At 35.5% G+C, this 18,233-nt stretch overlaps 2 protein-coding genes and 1 non-coding gene across 8 annotated transcripts in view; all 3 read right to left on the reverse strand.

Annotated features, from left to right (window-relative positions):
* Positions 1-9,613, reverse strand: part of LOC107274397 (dexamethasone-induced Ras-related protein 1) — a 27,783-nt gene extending 18,170 nt beyond the window's left edge. The window contains exons 1-4 of one of the 6 annotated variants that reach the window (XM_025091686.1): positions 9,485-9,611; positions 9,318-9,400; positions 9,117-9,234; positions 3,690-3,856 (exon numbers count right to left, since the gene is read on the reverse strand). The gene's annotated coding sequence lies outside the window, so the exon portion shown is untranslated. Of the gene's footprint in view, positions 1-3,689; positions 3,857-3,936; positions 4,308-9,116; positions 9,235-9,317 lie in introns of those variants that run through there. The other 5 variants (XM_025091684.1, XM_025091687.1, XM_025091683.1 and 2 more) reach the window with 5 other exon arrangements.
* A 2,741-nt stretch (positions 9,614-12,354) lies between these two features.
* Positions 12,355-12,427, reverse strand: Trnav-aac. The gene has a single exon. It is a non-coding gene; the product is annotated as a tRNA-Val (tRNA).
* Positions 12,428-14,782: 2,355 nt separating this feature from the next.
* On the reverse strand, positions 14,783-16,712 carry LOC107274422 (slit homolog 1 protein). Its single transcript, XM_015753558.2, has one exon. It carries the CDS (start codon positions 16,598-16,600, stop codon positions 14,876-14,878), a length of 1,725 nt encoding a protein of 574 aa, XP_015609044.1. The 5' UTR covers positions 16,601-16,712; the 3' UTR covers positions 14,783-14,875.
* Positions 16,713-18,233: the final 1,521 nt, after the last annotated feature.

The raw sequence follows: 18,233 nt of genomic DNA on the forward strand, positions 1-18,233 counted from the left end.
AAAAAGGGAAAAAAAAAAAAAAAAAAAAAAAAAAAAAAAAGAAACGAGGAAAATTCAACACACCAGTGGTAGGACGTAAAACGCAAGTTCGAAGATAACGAAAGTGAAAAACAGAATAGCAGTCATAAAGTAAATAAGTGCAGTACCTAAAATTGACAAGCTCGAAATAACGATGAGATCGATTAACGACGACCAATACAATCGTAAAAAGTTCATATCGATCAGTAGCCAATTGACGAAATAAAAATCATATAACACAAGCAACACGTACCGTAAAAAGTCACAAGGGGATAGAGAAAAAACGAACGATCGAAAGGCGAAAAAATTGATATCCAAAAGAAAAAAAAAAATTCATACAATCGAGTGCGAAAGTGCAGTTTGAAAAATGGGTCAACAGCTTCAGGGAAATTTCGATTGGCGTTGGTCAACGATTACGAGGTTCGTAATAAATGACTGTACCCGGTATATAAATTGTATCTTTCTCCGATAGATTTGCATTACGAAACACCATTTTTTCAGAAGGCTGCGGCGCTCTGCTGTCTTTCGTCGCGCGCGTGTTGCTCTGGTACAATATATTATTATATGATGTGGAATGCAGTTGATACACAGTAGCGAGTTAAACGTCAATAGTTGAGGGTGGTCAAATAGGGCGTCAGGACACCTTGCGCGGTTACGGACTTTACGACACCCCCGCATATGCCCACTCCATTATCATACCCATGCTTATACACTTACCACTGGCCCCACGGAGCTGCTATCAATACTCCTCGCGTGCATGATAATACAAGGGAAGCAAACTGCTCCCTGGATACGTGATATAAACGCTATTAACCTTATAGAATTCCACGACTATCACTGATATCACGTTTATAGGTTAAAATACTAACAATGGTAAATTTGTTTTTATTAAGCCTTAAGCAGGAACACGATCGTTGGTTCAGACGCATCGATTATCCTGTCGAGCATAGGTTTGCAATTATTATACAAGGGCGGAATGAAATTATCGTTTTATCGTACAAAAAAAAAAAGGGGTTGAATAAAGTGTCATGCCGTATGACCGAAGGAGATTTATTATTCACAGGATAAATTCATTGTACCGACGCCTTTTTGAATTATTCAGATAAACCAATATCGCGCGCATGTACCGACCAATGGTTTGACTGAGCCGTGAGATTTTCCATGAATAAAAATTTACTCGCGATTATCGAATCTCCGGGCATTTCTCGGTAAAAGCACGTCGCGCTGTAATTGGTAATATTGAAAAGGTAATCGAATAATGATGCATACGAGAAAGGAAAGCGAACAAACGTAAACTTCAAAATTATCATTTACGTCGTATAACAAACATTCGTGTTTGAAATAACGTGCCTGACCGATGCGAAAAATTATACTCCAGGGCCATGAATTAATCAAGGTCAGTAGAAGCATTGGCGGAAATAAAGATTGGCGTGATGTAAAAGGTGCTTCTTTTCGATTTCCAAGTAATTCTCAAAGAGACTCGAAGTCTTAACGAGCCCTTTAACATTACATTGAGAGAAGCACGCGCGAGAGACAGAATACGTTTCCTGTGCAACAAGTACAGTAACAGCTGTTTCATTGTCCGTATATACATATACAGATATAGAGAGAGTGCCTAGACTTGGCACAGATCCAGAAATACTTATTGAACTTAACCTCGAGAATAGAAATATAGAGGGTCTAGGGATAGTTTCTCGATCCTATCGTTAAAGTGCAACAAGTTGACCAACGGCTCGAGCATTATCTCTGTATATTCATATACAGTAACTTGAGACTTGGCATAGATTCAAAAGCACTCAAAGAACGTAACCTCCTCGTGCGCAACCTCAGACTTGACCTAAGCTAGTATCAGGAGTCTTTACGTAACAAAGGGATCGAGTGATCATTATTCATATATACTGGTACAGCCTGGGAAGTCCGATAAACGAAAACTCCCTAGAGTGCTCGAAGAACGTATAGAGCGTTTCCATAATGCATTGAAGACGATAAGAATTTATTTTGAAAATATGCATTGGCGTATTAGTTGAACTTCATGGATGAAATTTAAACGAAAAAAAGAGAGAAATCTTGTTTTCTTACTATCAAGTACCAACCTGTACGATCGGGTTCTTTGGTAAAAATATTGTCGAGTAAAGGGGACAAAAAAATAGGAAAGATTAGCGTGACAAATAATAGGTATAAATGGATTTATTATAAATTTAAGCATCCCTTCCTTGTGAAACTCCTTCGTTATTCTTGATTGGATTTACGAAGGGATATCGAATTGCCGGTTAAGGATCCGCTCGAGAATGTCCTGCCAGGCAGCAAGTCCTGGGATAAAAGGATTTATTCGCGCTACGCTCTCCCATAACTGATAGCCTTGATCATCCTTGTGTATTGCGCTTGAGAAAGACTGAATTATTCTTTCATGGATTTGAACTGACATGATAGAGTATATATTTATCGTAAAATATTAAACAGCCTGTACGCGTGTTAAAGGATGTTAAAGTGTAACTTTTAAATGAAAATATAGCTATAACGTTTATTTGTATTAATTCCGTACATTATTTTTTCTCCTCTTCAAGTAATAACTTTACCATTGACTTCAAATATAATACAGTGGAACTTCGATAACTCGAATCTCAAGGGGAACGAAATGTGCTTCGAGTTATCGTAGTTACGCCCCATCTGGGTTTTCAAGTTATAAAAGTAAAAAATTCGAAAATTCATACCCTTAAAGAGGTTTTTGACTTATAGAAGTTCGAGTTATCGAAGTCCCACTTTAATTATTTATACCCGGTTTACGTTGAATTAAATAGTCCAAATTTTCAACAATACGTCCATGTAATATTACACAAGGAATTGAACGAGTATCGCGTCTGTCAAAATGCGGGTCCTTCTGACAACTAATTAATTTGATAAAATATAAACTTTAAGGTAATCATATATTATTGGGATATTTGTAAGGGCAGCTGGACCATCCGGAAACATAGTTTTTACGAAAAACAAACGTTTTTCGAAAATTGTTAAACTAGGTCAATATGAAAATCTCTACAAAAATAAGTAAATGTTAAATGTATCGTAATCCGAGTGTGCCAAACACGTATCACGCTCGTTAAGTGTTTCATGAATGATAAACGAATCGAGCAATTAATCATATTCTCGTAACGATGTCATGGACTACAATAAAAAATAAAGAATCTCAGTCTTATAAAATATCAATTAATAACGATAACGAGAGCTTAAATTTGTTCGTGTATTTCGTCATATGAATAACCGATCGTGCGATAAAGGCAGGCAAAAATGAAAATAAAAGAATCTGTATCTGAGACGGTGACAGGGTTGACGAGAAAAAGAAACGAGGAAATTTTATGAAATTCGAAGGAGAATTTCCGCGTGTCAAAGAAACTTGCTACAGTAAACATTGAGCCGTTGATTGTAAATTCTTTTGATTGCAGAAAAACGATATCAAAAAACAAGAAATACATTGACGAAGAAAAAAACTTTTTCTTAGAAAAACCTGCGGCTGGTATCCCTTCTCAAAACGTTTTACTCAGATTATCCAAAATTTATATTCAAGTCATTCTTTCCAAAATTGAAAAGACTTAAGAGATTTTTGTACAATCTTAATGAAAAAGAAAATTACATCGGTGCTGCAAGAGTAATAAAAAAAAAATATTATTCGAACTCACCTCAGGGACGTAGACAGTTCTTTACGTGACGAAACGAATGGCTGCCGAATTTGAGACATGCACCGTGCCGCTTTTAAAGGACCCAAAAAGGTCCTTTTTTTATGTAGTGTATCACACGCCGTCCAAAAGAGGCTCACACACGTACGGAAGCACGCACACGCACACCGCTGCAACAGACATGCTTGTAGTGAGTTAAGGATACGAAAAAAAAAAATAGAAAAGATCAACTTAAAAAAATTATCCCCACCTCGGTAAGAGGAATCAAAAAAACTTCACTCGGGGGCACGAATTCCAAAATTTGTTTATCCCTGGAACCCTGTTGATTATTCGAATGATACAGAGAAAAGCTCACGGATTATGACATACACGACCAACGTGTTTCCAATCAAAGCACGGTAATACAATCTTGACGAATATATAATAACAAAAAAATCCAAATTTGTAAAAACCGAAAAACAATAACCTCGACGAATCTTTCTTTTTTTCCCCACGAGGAAACACCAGGTCGATGTGCACTCGAGCGGGCCGTGACTACGACTGCTACGCTACTGGCTAGAATACACGGAGCTGCTCCGATTCCCGTAGTTCCCTATGCTGCTATACTGTGCTATATAATACTGTACTATACTGCATACCTACAGTACTATAGACGCGTACACTATACATGGCAGTAGAGTAGATACGTACACGGTAACGTAGCAGTACTGTGAGTGTACGCGATACGGCTTACATAGGGACCTACGGAGATCCTACGATCCTGCGCGGTAAGGTGGGTGCCCAGCTTTAAGGGACTATCCACACCAAAATATCGTCGAATGGTTAGTACGAGTAGGTACTACTGTCGACGGATTAGTATAGAAGGTAAAAGGGGTCGGTACGATCTGGGGTAGTGAGTTTCAAGTGGTGTGAGTTCCACTTTAAGTGAGGGTCAGATTTAAGGGGTATTCACAACGGATAATATAATTTTTTTTAATAATAAAATAAAATGTTTACCCCTTGCGTGATTGTTATCGAACAAGCACTGGAGATATAAAAAGCTTACATTAAATGGTTTTCACGATTGGGATATAGTTTTAATTTGGTGTGAAGGATTCGTTACTTTTTGTATTAGGAAACAAATTCAATTCTGAGCTAAAAGCAAGAAATGTGCATATGCGGATATATGTACGGCATTAGCACTTAACGTGAAGATGCCTTCACACCGAGCCTCTTAAAGGATAAGTACTGGTCTATATATATGTGCACGAGTACCTATCAAGATGATGGGGTCTTGAGGATTTTCCATCCTAAGAAACATGTGCTACGTGAAGCAATGATACTAAAATCTTAAAGCGACTTCACACTAAATCGTATGCACAATAATTTTTACTACAGTGAAATTCTTCGTTTAAAGAGTATAATGCTTGAAAAAGTTATATAGTTTAAGATACCTTCACACTGCGTAATGTTTGTTATGATAGGATTACATGGGGAATACAAATAATTACAAGGATAAGGCTGTTGTGAAATAAAATAAAGCTATCCTCACACCAAATGACATTTTGATATGTAAATTTCTTATATCTTCAAGATTCTCCATATTGATTGAGAAAAAGATATATTCTGTATGTAACCTAACATAAACTGAAGCTGGTGAATAGTACACACTATTTTCAAGCAAAGGAGCATCCTTATGCCGCCTTCACACTTAATCGCATTTTTCGCATGAATAAACATATACATATATAGTATGTTATGTATAATACGGACCAGATTGTATACGTCAAGTAATTTTTACATTTCATTGAGTATGCTTTGAATAAGGTACATATTCTTATCATTAGGTTTTCTTCACACCGCCGCAATGAAATACAGATATTCAAGATTTATTTGCATAATCCTATATACGGTACGGTAATGAAGTCGCTCGTAAAACGAATTCGAAGTCTGAAGAACAATGGTTGAGGTATTTCGAAAATCCTAAGATTCGTTTATACCGAATCGTAAAAAAGAGTCCTGGATAAATTCAACATAAATGCCAACGGTATACTATTACCATTATTAAGGTACCTCGTAAAAAGGTTTCCAAGTTTTCCGATAATCTAGTATATTTTGAGAGAAAATTACGTTTCACTCACAACGAAAAAAAAATTGAAAACATAAATTCGCCTTAACTCCATTCCCATTGCTAATACAATGCATATGTGAAAGGAAGTCGTTATTTCGATCAAATAAACAATAAGTCTACGAACCAAAAATATCACCTGATAAATAATTATAGAAAATTTGACAAAAATTCAATTAAGAAAAAAAAAAATTCTTTTAATACTCCTTGCAACTAAATTCTAATAAAAAGCATATCCCTATAACGTTTTCATCGGTTGAGTACCACTGAGCTCCCTTAAACGGGCTACCGCTAATTCGTCATTTCATCAAACGAACGACTAGCCTTTTTGCAACGTCCCGTAGAACGACCTCGATGTTAATGAGCGTACGAATGTATAATTTGAAACAGCTGTATAAATAGCTAATAAATTCAGCGTAATAAGTCAATCCAGATATAAACTATATAAATATATAGTTAATTAAAATATTACTGAAAGGATTGGATATTATATCACCAGAATATTCAACATTTTTGAAACAGCCTGTATTGTATTATAAACCATGTGTATATCTAAACTGAACAAAAAATTAACATGCAAATCCAACGGCACGCGACCTCATATATCGTACAAGCAAAGCATACGTCGTCGAAAGGATCGAAATTTATTATTTGTCGCATATAAGTATATCCTATAATTAAGATATATCTTGTAAAAGACAGAAAGACCGGATTTATTAATTTTTTTATTATTAAAGGATCGCTGGACTCTTTTTGACGAGCTCTGTAGAATTACAGTTGGCTGTAATTATAAGCGTATGAAAAGTCAATATGAAACTATGAATATCAAGAAGTATAATCAACTAATCACTAATCAGTATGCAAAAGAATTGCGTCGGTTTCCCATTCTTCAGTAGGTTGAGTAACCTTCTGGAAAATATTACGTATCCAACTATGCCATAGTATCACGTGACCACTACTACTATAGCTTCATACATAATATGGTAATATAGGGAACCTCTTGAAATTTACGGAAATCCTAGGGCTTATTTTACAAAGCGTCCACCGTCTATTGGTGTCCCCTCGTTTTTCCTTTATGCGAAAATCATCGAGTAAACTCTCTTGGACGTCCCTTGGGAAAATTCGTAGTCCTTCGTGATGTCATAGATCACAGGAGGACTTGCGTGAAGATTCGTGGGAATTTTTCATAGGGTTACCGAAAAAGGAAAAACAAGCATCGAGTAAAAAAAAGGATTCGTGGTAATAATTGAGGATAAAAAGGACAAAGGAATAATAAGAATGAAGGGATGATTGACGCTCTTGATTCTAATTATTTATGATGTAATTATGACTTTTTATTGAAAATAAACTATTAAGTTTTTTTTAGTTGTCAAGTAAGAAATGATGAAAGAAAAGAAATATGTCACTTATCATTTATGGCGTTCTAGTTCACTGAATATCATATGAATTTCTAAAGAAATTTTGACATGGCCTTTTAACCCTCGTTTTTTTGTTTTTTATCTTTCCATTTTCTCACATAATTTCCAGGGCATGGTATATATAAACTGTAATTTCGGATATGATTGCGCTATTCTATAGTGTTTAGGGTCTATGGGGTGCAAAAAGCCCACGGGGTGTTACACTTGAAACCCATCAAAGAAACAACCCTCTTATGATTGTGTTAACCCGGCCCGACCACAATAGGTGTGGGAAACCACTAGTGGCACCTTTTTATGATAAAATCCAAATTCTACTTGGACCGTACCTTTATTTTATGGGACATTTTTTCGGAATATTAAGTGAACTTTGGTATCCCCGCGGGAACTCTCCATTGATGATGTTTTATAATTTCTTAAGAATTCTTGTAAGAATATTCCAAGTTTCGCCGTACTTTCAAATTGGCGGATCATACCAATTTACACATCTAAAAGCAAAAATTTAAAGAAAAAGTCAAACAAATATTATCTTTGAAGAAAAAAATGGTTGACAATTTGTCATAAGTTTATCGTTACTTGCACATGATTTTTGTTAATTCTAATACTTTATAGACGTAATGTCAGAAAGTAAAAATTATTCAATAATATCCACGAAGAAAGTTTCTAGGAATATAAAACTTATAAAGAAACCATGTGACGTAAGAACTTCATAAAATATGGATTTCGAAAAAAGAATGCCAAATTCACTCGATCACAAAAAAGACCATAGTTATTAGTAAAGGTTAGAAGCCTGGGATTAGTAATTAGCACATCCACACAAGAATAGTGTAGTACAAAAAAGAAGAAAGAAAAATTTCTTTGATTTTTCCAAAAAGTCCCTGAGCGCGTATAATAAGCGTTTTTATACAGGATATTCTCAGCGGGTCCCATTCAGTGTACGAGTATTTGTTCTCTCTTTTCTTTTTCTATGTCAGATTTATCGTGGTGAGGTCAACAGAATATATACTATGCAAGGGGTGTAACACTATTTCCAGATAGCAGGCACGCAACACGATTGTGCGCCACAAATTTCCTAGATACAATGGTACAAAAAATTCCAATAATTCAAACCATCGAAAAAGCGACAGCTTCTCCCTTGTAGGTACATATTTATTTTAGGAGTTAAAAAAAATTATTCCTTGATAAAATCCACAATGAAGGACGCATTTATTTTTAACTCTTCGCTAGAATAGCTTGGGTGTCAAACACCCAGAACTGTGTAGAATTGTTATTATTAAAATAACATCAATCGTACTGAATGTTCAATCTAAACTTAAAACACAAAAGAGGTATCAAGTTCATATAGATAGAACTGTTATAGTACGCCATTTGATAACTAAATATCGCTGTCGGTAGTTACATATAACACAAACAGAACAGAATAATAAGCAGATTTGAAATACACATGAAATACCCAGTCTCTGAATTGGGAGTAATAGAAACCTCGTATGCGTAGACTATTTAAATAAAGTTGCCATATATTTCATTGAAACAGTATGATCTAAACGAATAGAATAGCGAAGAACTGCATGTTACTGTTTGGGTATCTGCCACAGGGATTGGCACTGTTTTTTTATTCTATTTGAAATTTTCACTCTCACGCATTAGCGAGCAGCGACTCAACACGAATATGGTTAGAGACTCTTATCGATTATTGCAGATTCAAATATCTGTGTCACTTTTCATTTTTCCTGACAGACTTGGTACAGTCATTGCGTATGAAGGGATTTAAAACCTTATTCTACCTTTGTATGAGGTTGATTAATTATAGTTTTTATAAAATCAAGAGCATCGGCATCGACATCTGCAAAAAATTAACTCGAAAATGAAAACCATATGTGCTGTAGTGTCCGAGGGCCAGGTACATACCAACATTTCTGTGCAGAGAGTCTTGTACAGGAAGACGATTCTTCGATAAAGACATGATTGCTCCAATCATGGTCGATATTGTCGGGAGCCCATGTCATGCGCTTTTCGCTATATTCATCTATGAACAAAGAGTTTTACAGATTAATGCCTTGCTATGCAATGTTATGCTCGTTTGGTCAATTTCATAGTTATCAGACTCACCTTTGGTTTCTTTATCGTCAGCGATTGTCCTTTGCGCGGTGTTAATAGTGGATTGTTCCAATGAATGTCAACGATATTTTATTCTTGATTAAGCAAGTCATTCATATTATTTATCGCTTTTTATCGTTCTACCCACTTCCGAACAGTCTTTTGACTTATATAAATACCTTGCAATAGCAGCGTAATACATTATTGGTCCTTTCGGATTTGTACACAAAAAGTGCTTCAAATAATTCTGCGTATGCAATACTCATTGGAGTAAACTTTCAATTTACGATTTTCTGACTCTCTGAGCGTTTTATCAAGAGACTCGGTCGAGTCTCGCGCCAAGTACAGGCAACCGGCTGTACAGGGCGCAGCGCGCCGAGACTCTTTACTCGAGTCAACTCCTTATACCTGTGTTTGGAACAAAATATCTTATGACCCGCTATATATGAGGAAAAGTTATTGATACATTCACTATAGGAATTGAAGGTTCTGAAGCGATTGCCACCAAGTTCAATACGATTAGTGTACGAGATCAGGGCGTATTGAGATGGTATCAATACTTTTTGTTAGAGGAATTCAAAGCAATCCTGTACTTGGCGTAGTTTTTTACACGTAAGTGTTTTTTGGGGGATTGAATGACTTACTGTAGTGAGTATTAGGGCACACTATGCTTATTGCAAGTACGTTTGCCATTTCTACTCTATGCGGAGTCTTTATGAGTTATCGACGTCACGCTCTTGTTAAACTACAGTTTTTAGGATTTTTTTTTACTATAGAGATTTTGGACATAAACAGATTTACAAAGTATTGCCTCTTGTTTGTATATATTGCAAAGCAATACGGGGCGAATCTCAACTTTATGGATTCTTGCAAATGCATAGTGTAGCCTGCAAGAAGCGGACTTAGAGTGGATTTGTAATCAAGCAACGCTATTGCGTGACACCTTAGACACGCAATTCATTTCGGACGAATAACTCTTGTGATGTAACGACCCAATTTAACTTAATGTTTCTCATTGCGCGTCCATATTGCATACAGAGTGTAAGGTTAGGCGAATTTTTCTATTGCAGAATAAATATTCTTTTTTAAAGAATTGATGCACATACTCAAAATTTCATTTTGCTTACAGCTTATTTACAATGTACTGTGGAGAAGAGTTCAGTTAAACAAAAATTCAATTTATCAATAGTATTTTGTGTACAGATGTATATGAAAATGTAATATTTTGCTTGTATTTTTTTTTATTCATTAGGAGTGGTGGTACTTTGCAGTGGCGAATGCTATCTTGAGTTCTCTATAAATAAAGGTTCATTTTGATTCTTTTATAAGATTTTCTACACTACTGTGTCATTATATTCTTCTCCCTGTCGATATTTCCCTTAATATTAATATCGCGTGTTTGCCTTTATTTTATTTTGGTAATATAATATCCATGGGTCTACATTTCTGTAATGCAATAATCTAAAAAACCTCTATTGCATGGCTATCACTGTATCATAATACAAATGAGCTTTAAGCAAAGACGTCTGTAGTATATTTGTGGTTTAATGTTGCACAATTGATCAATTAAAAAGAATATTTTTGTATCTAAATCATTTAACTAACAATATATTCATTCATGTTTGATTAACTCTATTCTATGGTTCATCGCCATTTTTAAATACCACAGGGTCTTTGGTATTACATAAAATTACATAATTTTATAAAAATTTTATTCTGACGTCAAAACATCAAAACCTTAAACGTTTATATTGTGTGTAGCTTTTGACACAATCTTCTATGATTTTCTCTGTATCTAAGATAGTTTTATGTTATAAATCTCATAAAAAGTTGTATATTTATTATGTTATTTCTACCTCAGGATACATTCCATAATTTATTGCTAGTATTGCGAGCATGACTATGTCTCATTAATAAATCATAAAACAATTCATCAGTAAATAATCATTCTGGATAGATGATCTGAGTGACTTTCAGTACATTTCGTGTTATTATAAACTAAATACGCAATAAGTAAGATTTGGTAACTCATTTATTAAACTTACTACATTGATAATTGTTTTTATTTCTTGACATCTAGACCACTGACATGTTTTATTTTCTGAACCCTTGGATCATCTGGTCTTATAACTGTAATAAAATTCAAAAACTGTTACTTGATACTTTTGTATTTTTTTTGCAATTTGGTTCATTTAATCTGAAGCAGTTGGAAAATAAATCAATTGAAAAATGCTATATGCAATTATTCATGTTACTAACCAATTTAACAAATATAAACATTATACATGCAACGTAAGTTATTATGTAATCCAAAATATTACCTACCGATATTATACATCCTGTATTTTTTCGTGAACGCCTCCGGGTTGAAACCAGTCTTGGTGAATGCATAACCCAATAAAGCCAACCCAACAAAAGCGTGAGCAGCACCAAAAACGATATCAGGTGATGATTCGCAAAATTTCATAAGAACTTTCTTTACAGGTGCTGCAAAGTTAAATGAGGTTAAAATTAATTAGGTTAAGTATTACTAACATTAAAACTTTTTCTGACATACTTTTCGGAATCCAGAAGGTTGCGGTAATCATTTTTGTTTTTTGTTACTCCTCTTCTTATTCAAAACGCAAAAATGTCTCCTTATAATCTGGAAGAATCACAAACGATTACGACATCCAGCCACATCCAGCTGATTTTCGTACTAAGTACAACACTGCTGCCATCACAGTCACGCGTAGACATTCTGAAGCTCTATGAAACTTACCGACGTAGCACAGCATTTAATTCAAATTTATAAATTTTATTATTGGCTATTTCACCGTAATAATAAAAATACCAGACATAACGTATCAAGGAGATAAACTATTATTTTGATTTTGCAAAAATATAAAATTGTATATTATCATTTTTTCTTAATGACGAAGTATTGTTATTAAAATAAAATCATTCTAAATATGCCGAACAAACATCCATCATTACTAAGTTATGTACAGAATTTACCCAGTATGTGACTCGCTGAATTAATGTTAAATATAGCAAAAGTTAAAAATTATGTTTTCGCCCGGGATCGAACCGGGGACCTTCCGCGTGTTAGGCGGATGTGATAACCACTACACCACGAAAACCCTTATAGTATTTTTTACATTTTTCCAAAGTAAGTAAGTATTTGTAACAGTAAACAAACTATGGTTATACAAAGAACTAATGATGTAAAACGCATCTTATTACGTGCAATGATTCCACATATTTTTCATTTACTTACCAAAAGAGCAGCGATTCCCTTAAGTCTCTCGTACGTTCATACATCGTTAATTTATATCAACAAGATTCCCTTAACTTCTGTTTGTACACTGATTTACCATTAACAATTGAAACACTTACTATAATGCGATTCTTATACCATGTCTTAGTAAGACGACACTGGCTATTTTCCCATCGGCGTCAAAAAAGAGTTGAAGTACGTTATTGTACCTCCGTTTATAGTTTAAAATTAAGCAGATATACAATATAAGTATTTCGGTTCTCCAATTTTGTTCCCGGTGAAAACATAGCCACTGTAACAAAATATATTATTTTATCAAATCAAAGCCTACCAGTCCATAGTTAAACCTTCGTGCTAACCCTGCAAATCTCTAATGCCAATGCAACACACGTGTTTCTTTCTCCCATTTTGTATATATATACGTATGTCTGTTCGTTATCCTACATGTGCGTTTGCATCGTGCGAAATATACGCTACGACAATCTCATATGACACGATGTCTCGTAATGTAATACGAGAAGCTGCTTCAAGTTTTGCTGCTTAAGAAATACCGTGAGCGTGAATTTTGCAAGAGCTCTCGAATTTCGAATTGAATAAAGAACGACTGCTTTTGGTTTCCAATGCGATCCAAGCTGCTTTCGCTCGCGACAATTGTCCCACGCCTAGACAACTCCGAAATCATGCGAGTATAAATTTCGATAGACCGTTCAGAGACAATAATCAATTTGTCTATTATGCGAGAATCTAACAGTTAAAAGATTTGCATAATCTGCTATTTATTATTTGCTTTGTGTTCCGTATACAAATTTATCTTTAAACAGTCCTCCAGACGGTATCTTTATGTTCAACATAATTGTTTTACTGTTTTCCAAAAGAATAAAACCGCTATACGTGAGAATCATTGTAATCACGTGCTTAATAATATCACTATAATATCTACAATGTACTGTATCATGTAGTAGTGTCCAATTATAGCTGAAGATGCAGGAACAAAAAAATTCCGCGGAATAATACACGTGTTATGTAAATTATATACATCGGACTGCTCGTTAGCAGTCTTAAGAAAATTCTTAGCAAGAATCCAATATATTCCAAAGAGCACGTTTGATTCTTCAGGATGCGCAGTCCTTCGTTCAGTTAATTGAATCTAATCAAACTTCTCCTTGTATCCATTGGCAATGTCAAAATAAAAATAATAATTTTATTCAATACCTACAATCGAAAGTGAAATGGTTACGTTAATCCGTGACTCTTTTGTTTTTAGTGTGATGTTATTATTGTCCTATCTAAGTACCCACGCAAGTGAAAGGACACAGTGTGACTAATATTAGGAAAAGAATGCATTAGGCCGATCAGCATTCTTTCTTTCTGACATCTTGAAGATTCCTTTGGGGTTATCTTCCCTTCCCCTCGCCCTCCTACCTTCTCCATATATTCTTTTCGTTTCTCATGGAATATAGGTGGGCCCAATTCGACCCAGATCCATTGCTCTCGAATATCGTACCTTTCTCCGCATAACGAGTTGAATCTTTCACTTTGATTTCTTTCACTACGGTGAACGGTAGAGTGACCTTTAACCTCTGGAAGTGCCGATTTTATATATCAATAGATCAATAAAATAACAAGCAGCCTGCTGGTGAAATGTCACTAATTTTTTCCTCAAAACTCCGTCGGTACAACAAATTTACTTTATTTTTGCTATGAGGAAGATGCATGGCAGATAAAAGTGAAGGACCGACGATGTAGAATTATTTGAAGTTATTTTAAAGGTGCGTACACACATGAGCACATATATGCATGGTGGGTACCGTAAGGTTGTTACGTTAAAAAAATTACTAGAGTCAGTGTCAATGCCACGATTATTATCATGGTTACTGGCTCCTTCAAAAACGGTAAATTCTTGGGAGACAACAAAAAGAAAATTACTTTTTTACTTTTTTTGTAACTGTACAAGTCGCCAATGGTCACGTAGATGGATATTACGATCGTTTTAACGAACATTTAATCAATTTTGAAAGATCAAGGCAAACCCGATCATTTTGAAACTCGAACTTAAACTTTTTAATTTACTCTCTTTTTATTTGTCAACAACGAATATTCAGATGGGTGCCTTTTTAAGTTGAGAGAAAGTTTCAAAATTTATATGAAATTTCCTTTTTGTAGATGCAGCTAGTGATATTAACTAGGATGTGGTCAAATTTCGAATGGAAAGGCGAGGTCGGTTAGGTTAGGTTTCTTTATATTCGGGTTATTTTCGGTTACACTAGGTTGGCTTAGGCTAGGTTAAATAGTATGCATATTATTTTCTCTCTCAAAGATCATCAAAAATACCGCCTTGGATCTGCTCGAGGACGTTATCATGTATATATAAAGAAGTGGGGGGGTTGATCGAAAGTCCAAAAAGAGATCCGTTATTGAGCTGCTTTAAAGGATTCTTCGAAATATTCAGCAACGTCAAATTATTCAAGTTTCTTAACGCTCCTGGTCGAATGTCCGATATACGATTTCCCTCGAGTAAAAGGATTTGCAATCCTGGTACGCTGCTGAATGTATACGAATCAAGAATTTCTAACAAATTTTCATTGAGATTAAGAAAGATCAAAGATTTAGGCAGTTCGGCTAAAGAATCCTTTTCGTATCCTGTTATCTTGTTTCTGACAAGTAAAAGGTCCCGGAGATTTCTGGCATCCTTCAATGAATTCTTCTCGATGACTGATATGAAATTGTCATTGCAGTCGAGTGTCTTCAGTTTCACCAGGTCCTTCGAGAATCCAGCTTCCAACCTTGTGATTTTATTGAACGCCAATTTGAGATTCTTCAAGGATATTAGACCACGAAATGCATTATCCTGTATACCGACTATATCATTTTTCGCGAGATTCAAAAGATTTAATTTTCCTTGATTTTGGAAAATTCCATCAGGAATGTACAGGATTTGATTCTGTGAGAGATATAGTTCTTCCATTGTATCAGGGAGGCTCGATATGAAACTCAGATCTACCAACTTATTTTGAGACAAATAGAGACCATAGAGTTTCGTAGCACCGAAGGATCCATTTTCAATATTTTCAATAAAGTTGGCGTGAAAATAGAGAAATTTTATAAATTCATTTTTTATTGTCTTATACTTGATCTGCTTGATTCTGTTATGCCCAAGATTCACCAGGGCAACGTCTTTTGGTAAATCGTTCAGTAGTTCTTGTGTGATTTCTTCGATGGCGTTGTTCGATAAATCGATTTGATAAATACCGAGATTATGTATTTTGAACCAGTTCAAAGCGAAACTCGTTATATTGTATCCTTGAAGATTCAAACGTCCTTCGATGGGATGAACGGTTATCCTTTTACATCCTTCGTTTGGAATTTCGTCCTTTTCCAAATTTTCGACTGTTTCCAAGGTTCCGTTGAATATGCACAGTTTGATTTCCTGCGAAGGTCCTGCAGTGCGATTGAAAGCAATTCCTATCTTTTGTAAGAAAGTTTCGCTTTCCAGATAACAAAATGTATCTTGTTGACAATCCGAATTATTACTATCTTCGTCCTTTATTTTTTCTATTTTCAAACTCAAAGGATTTTCGAAGATCCTTGTACTGATGGTCCACAGACTGTTATTTTTTATAAGGATTTCACTGGTTTTGGGAATCCCGTAGAATTCACCGCCATTCATCACCTTTATTTTATTTTGGGAGAAGTTCAATAACTTCAAATTGTTCAAACCAGAAAAAGCACCGTCCACACTCGAAATATTATTCCTGTCAAGGAATAGGTATTCGAGATCTTTTAAATTTTCGAAAATTCCACCGGGAAGATTCGTTAATAAATTTCCCGTCAGATTCAAAGTTTTCACATTCACTTCCCGAAATGCTTCAGGATGAATTTCCTTTATTCCACAATTAGATAAATCCAGTTCGTCTGTTTGACCCGTTTTACGAACGCTTCTCAATATTCCGTTATCGATCGTCAATTGAAAATTTTCAAAACCAGCTCCGCCACACGTAACCACACCGAGAACGAATAAAATCCAAAATATCGTCATTCTCAAAGTTAAAAATTCGAACACCGAGGATTATACGTCTCCACTGTATCCCTGAAGATTTGCAGGAAGACTGCAAGTGCTTCTGAGCGTCCAGGATGAAAACAGGTCCTGGCTATCTTTATATAGGTAAGCCTCGGTTAAAAAGATCTTAAGTCAGTATTACAATCGAGATGCTGTAAGATCTGTTGAAGATCACCCAGAACATTGAGATAAGCTTCAATATTAAAAATGACTCGTACGTTTTACTATGCAATAGTAAAAGAAAATGGTACATCAGTATCCTTGGCTTAAAAAAAGAAACAGTGAACCGTCAGCACTTAAAATGCCAAAATCACTTGTAAAACCAAGTTGAAGCAGATATAGTTAAATGGAAAAACCAGTTTCTCATTGAGCCACAGATTCAGGTTTATCAGGTACAGCCCCCCTTTATCCGCGAATCATTTATTGTGACTAATGTAAAAGATAAAATGGATCCCATTCTATACACAGGAGTGCCAAGTATAGTTCCCTCATATATTTTCCGACGTCAACAAGGGTTTTCCCCTAGTCACAGCTCTCTCAGCTTTTTACCAATTTAAAACCAACCACGTATAACTCATTGGATACATCATAATAAAAATTCCTAATTACGAAACAATATTAAAAAAAGGATGATCTAAAAATATGACAAGTCCCACACAGCCGATCATTGCCAGTCGGACTGTATTGCGTGACATGGAGTATCGATACGAAAATAATTGGCAAACGATCAATAAATATCGATAATGACGGACTAGAGCAGTCCAACAGTAGATCCACGGATAGTGATCCGTTGGTCCAAGAAACATAACAAAGGACCACCCAGCATCCTTGTCATCCGTTAACTCAATTTATTTTATTTGAAATTACGCCAGTATCGATTTGACCAAGAGATCTCGATTTTTCCATAGATCCGATCTACCCCTGAGATCGTTACGGTCTTTTCCACTTGAAAGAACTATATACTCCTGAACCATACTATACTGTATACTAAAACTGTCGAGCGTACCCGATCAATCCAGTACGCTTATTCACGAAGAATCGGTTAGCCGATCGCTAGAGCACGACAGTGGATTAAAAAAGGGTCATCGTAGCATATACAAAAAATCCGTAAGGCCCCGTTACGGGGCCTGAGAGTCTTCTGCCATTCTTATATTACTGCGTAGAGGTCGTCGACTCCGACAAAATTTCGTGGCCTGTTTCTTTACTGCTTGTACTAATTATTATTATTTTACACTCGTGCTCGTTTTAATAAATAACAAACATAAGAGTCGTTACAACGCTTAACTATCCGATCCTCTGTGTTTTAACGATACCGCATGTAATGTTACCAGCCGCAGCTTACGCATGCACAGATATATTTATACAGGATTCGAAAGAGCCACACCATCTCGAGTCCAGTGAACCGTCCTGAACTTCCTGAACTGTTCCACATACTGAAGGAAGGGACTCCTTTCGATACAGTCACATTGCAGCATACACGTTTTTAAAAAAAATGTATGAGTAGGCGTACTGGTCTCTAGTAATCGAGACCAGGGAGAACCGAGTAGAGCACCTCGAGTAGTGCAGTATCATATATGGAGTGCATATACGAAGGTGCATGTACACGGGAACG

Source organism: Cephus cinctus, unplaced genomic scaffold (assembly GCF_000341935.2).
Source record: "Cephus cinctus unplaced genomic scaffold, Ccin1 Ccin1_scaffold3082, whole genome shotgun sequence".
NCBI lineage: Eukaryota > Metazoa > Arthropoda > Insecta > Hymenoptera > Cephidae > Cephus > Cephus cinctus.

Excerpts from the sequence above, each read along its gene's own strand:
- LOC107274422 (XM_015753558.2), bottom strand. The coding sequence starts at position 16,600 with ATGACGATATTTTGGATTTTATTCGTTCTCGGTGTGGTTACGTGTGGC.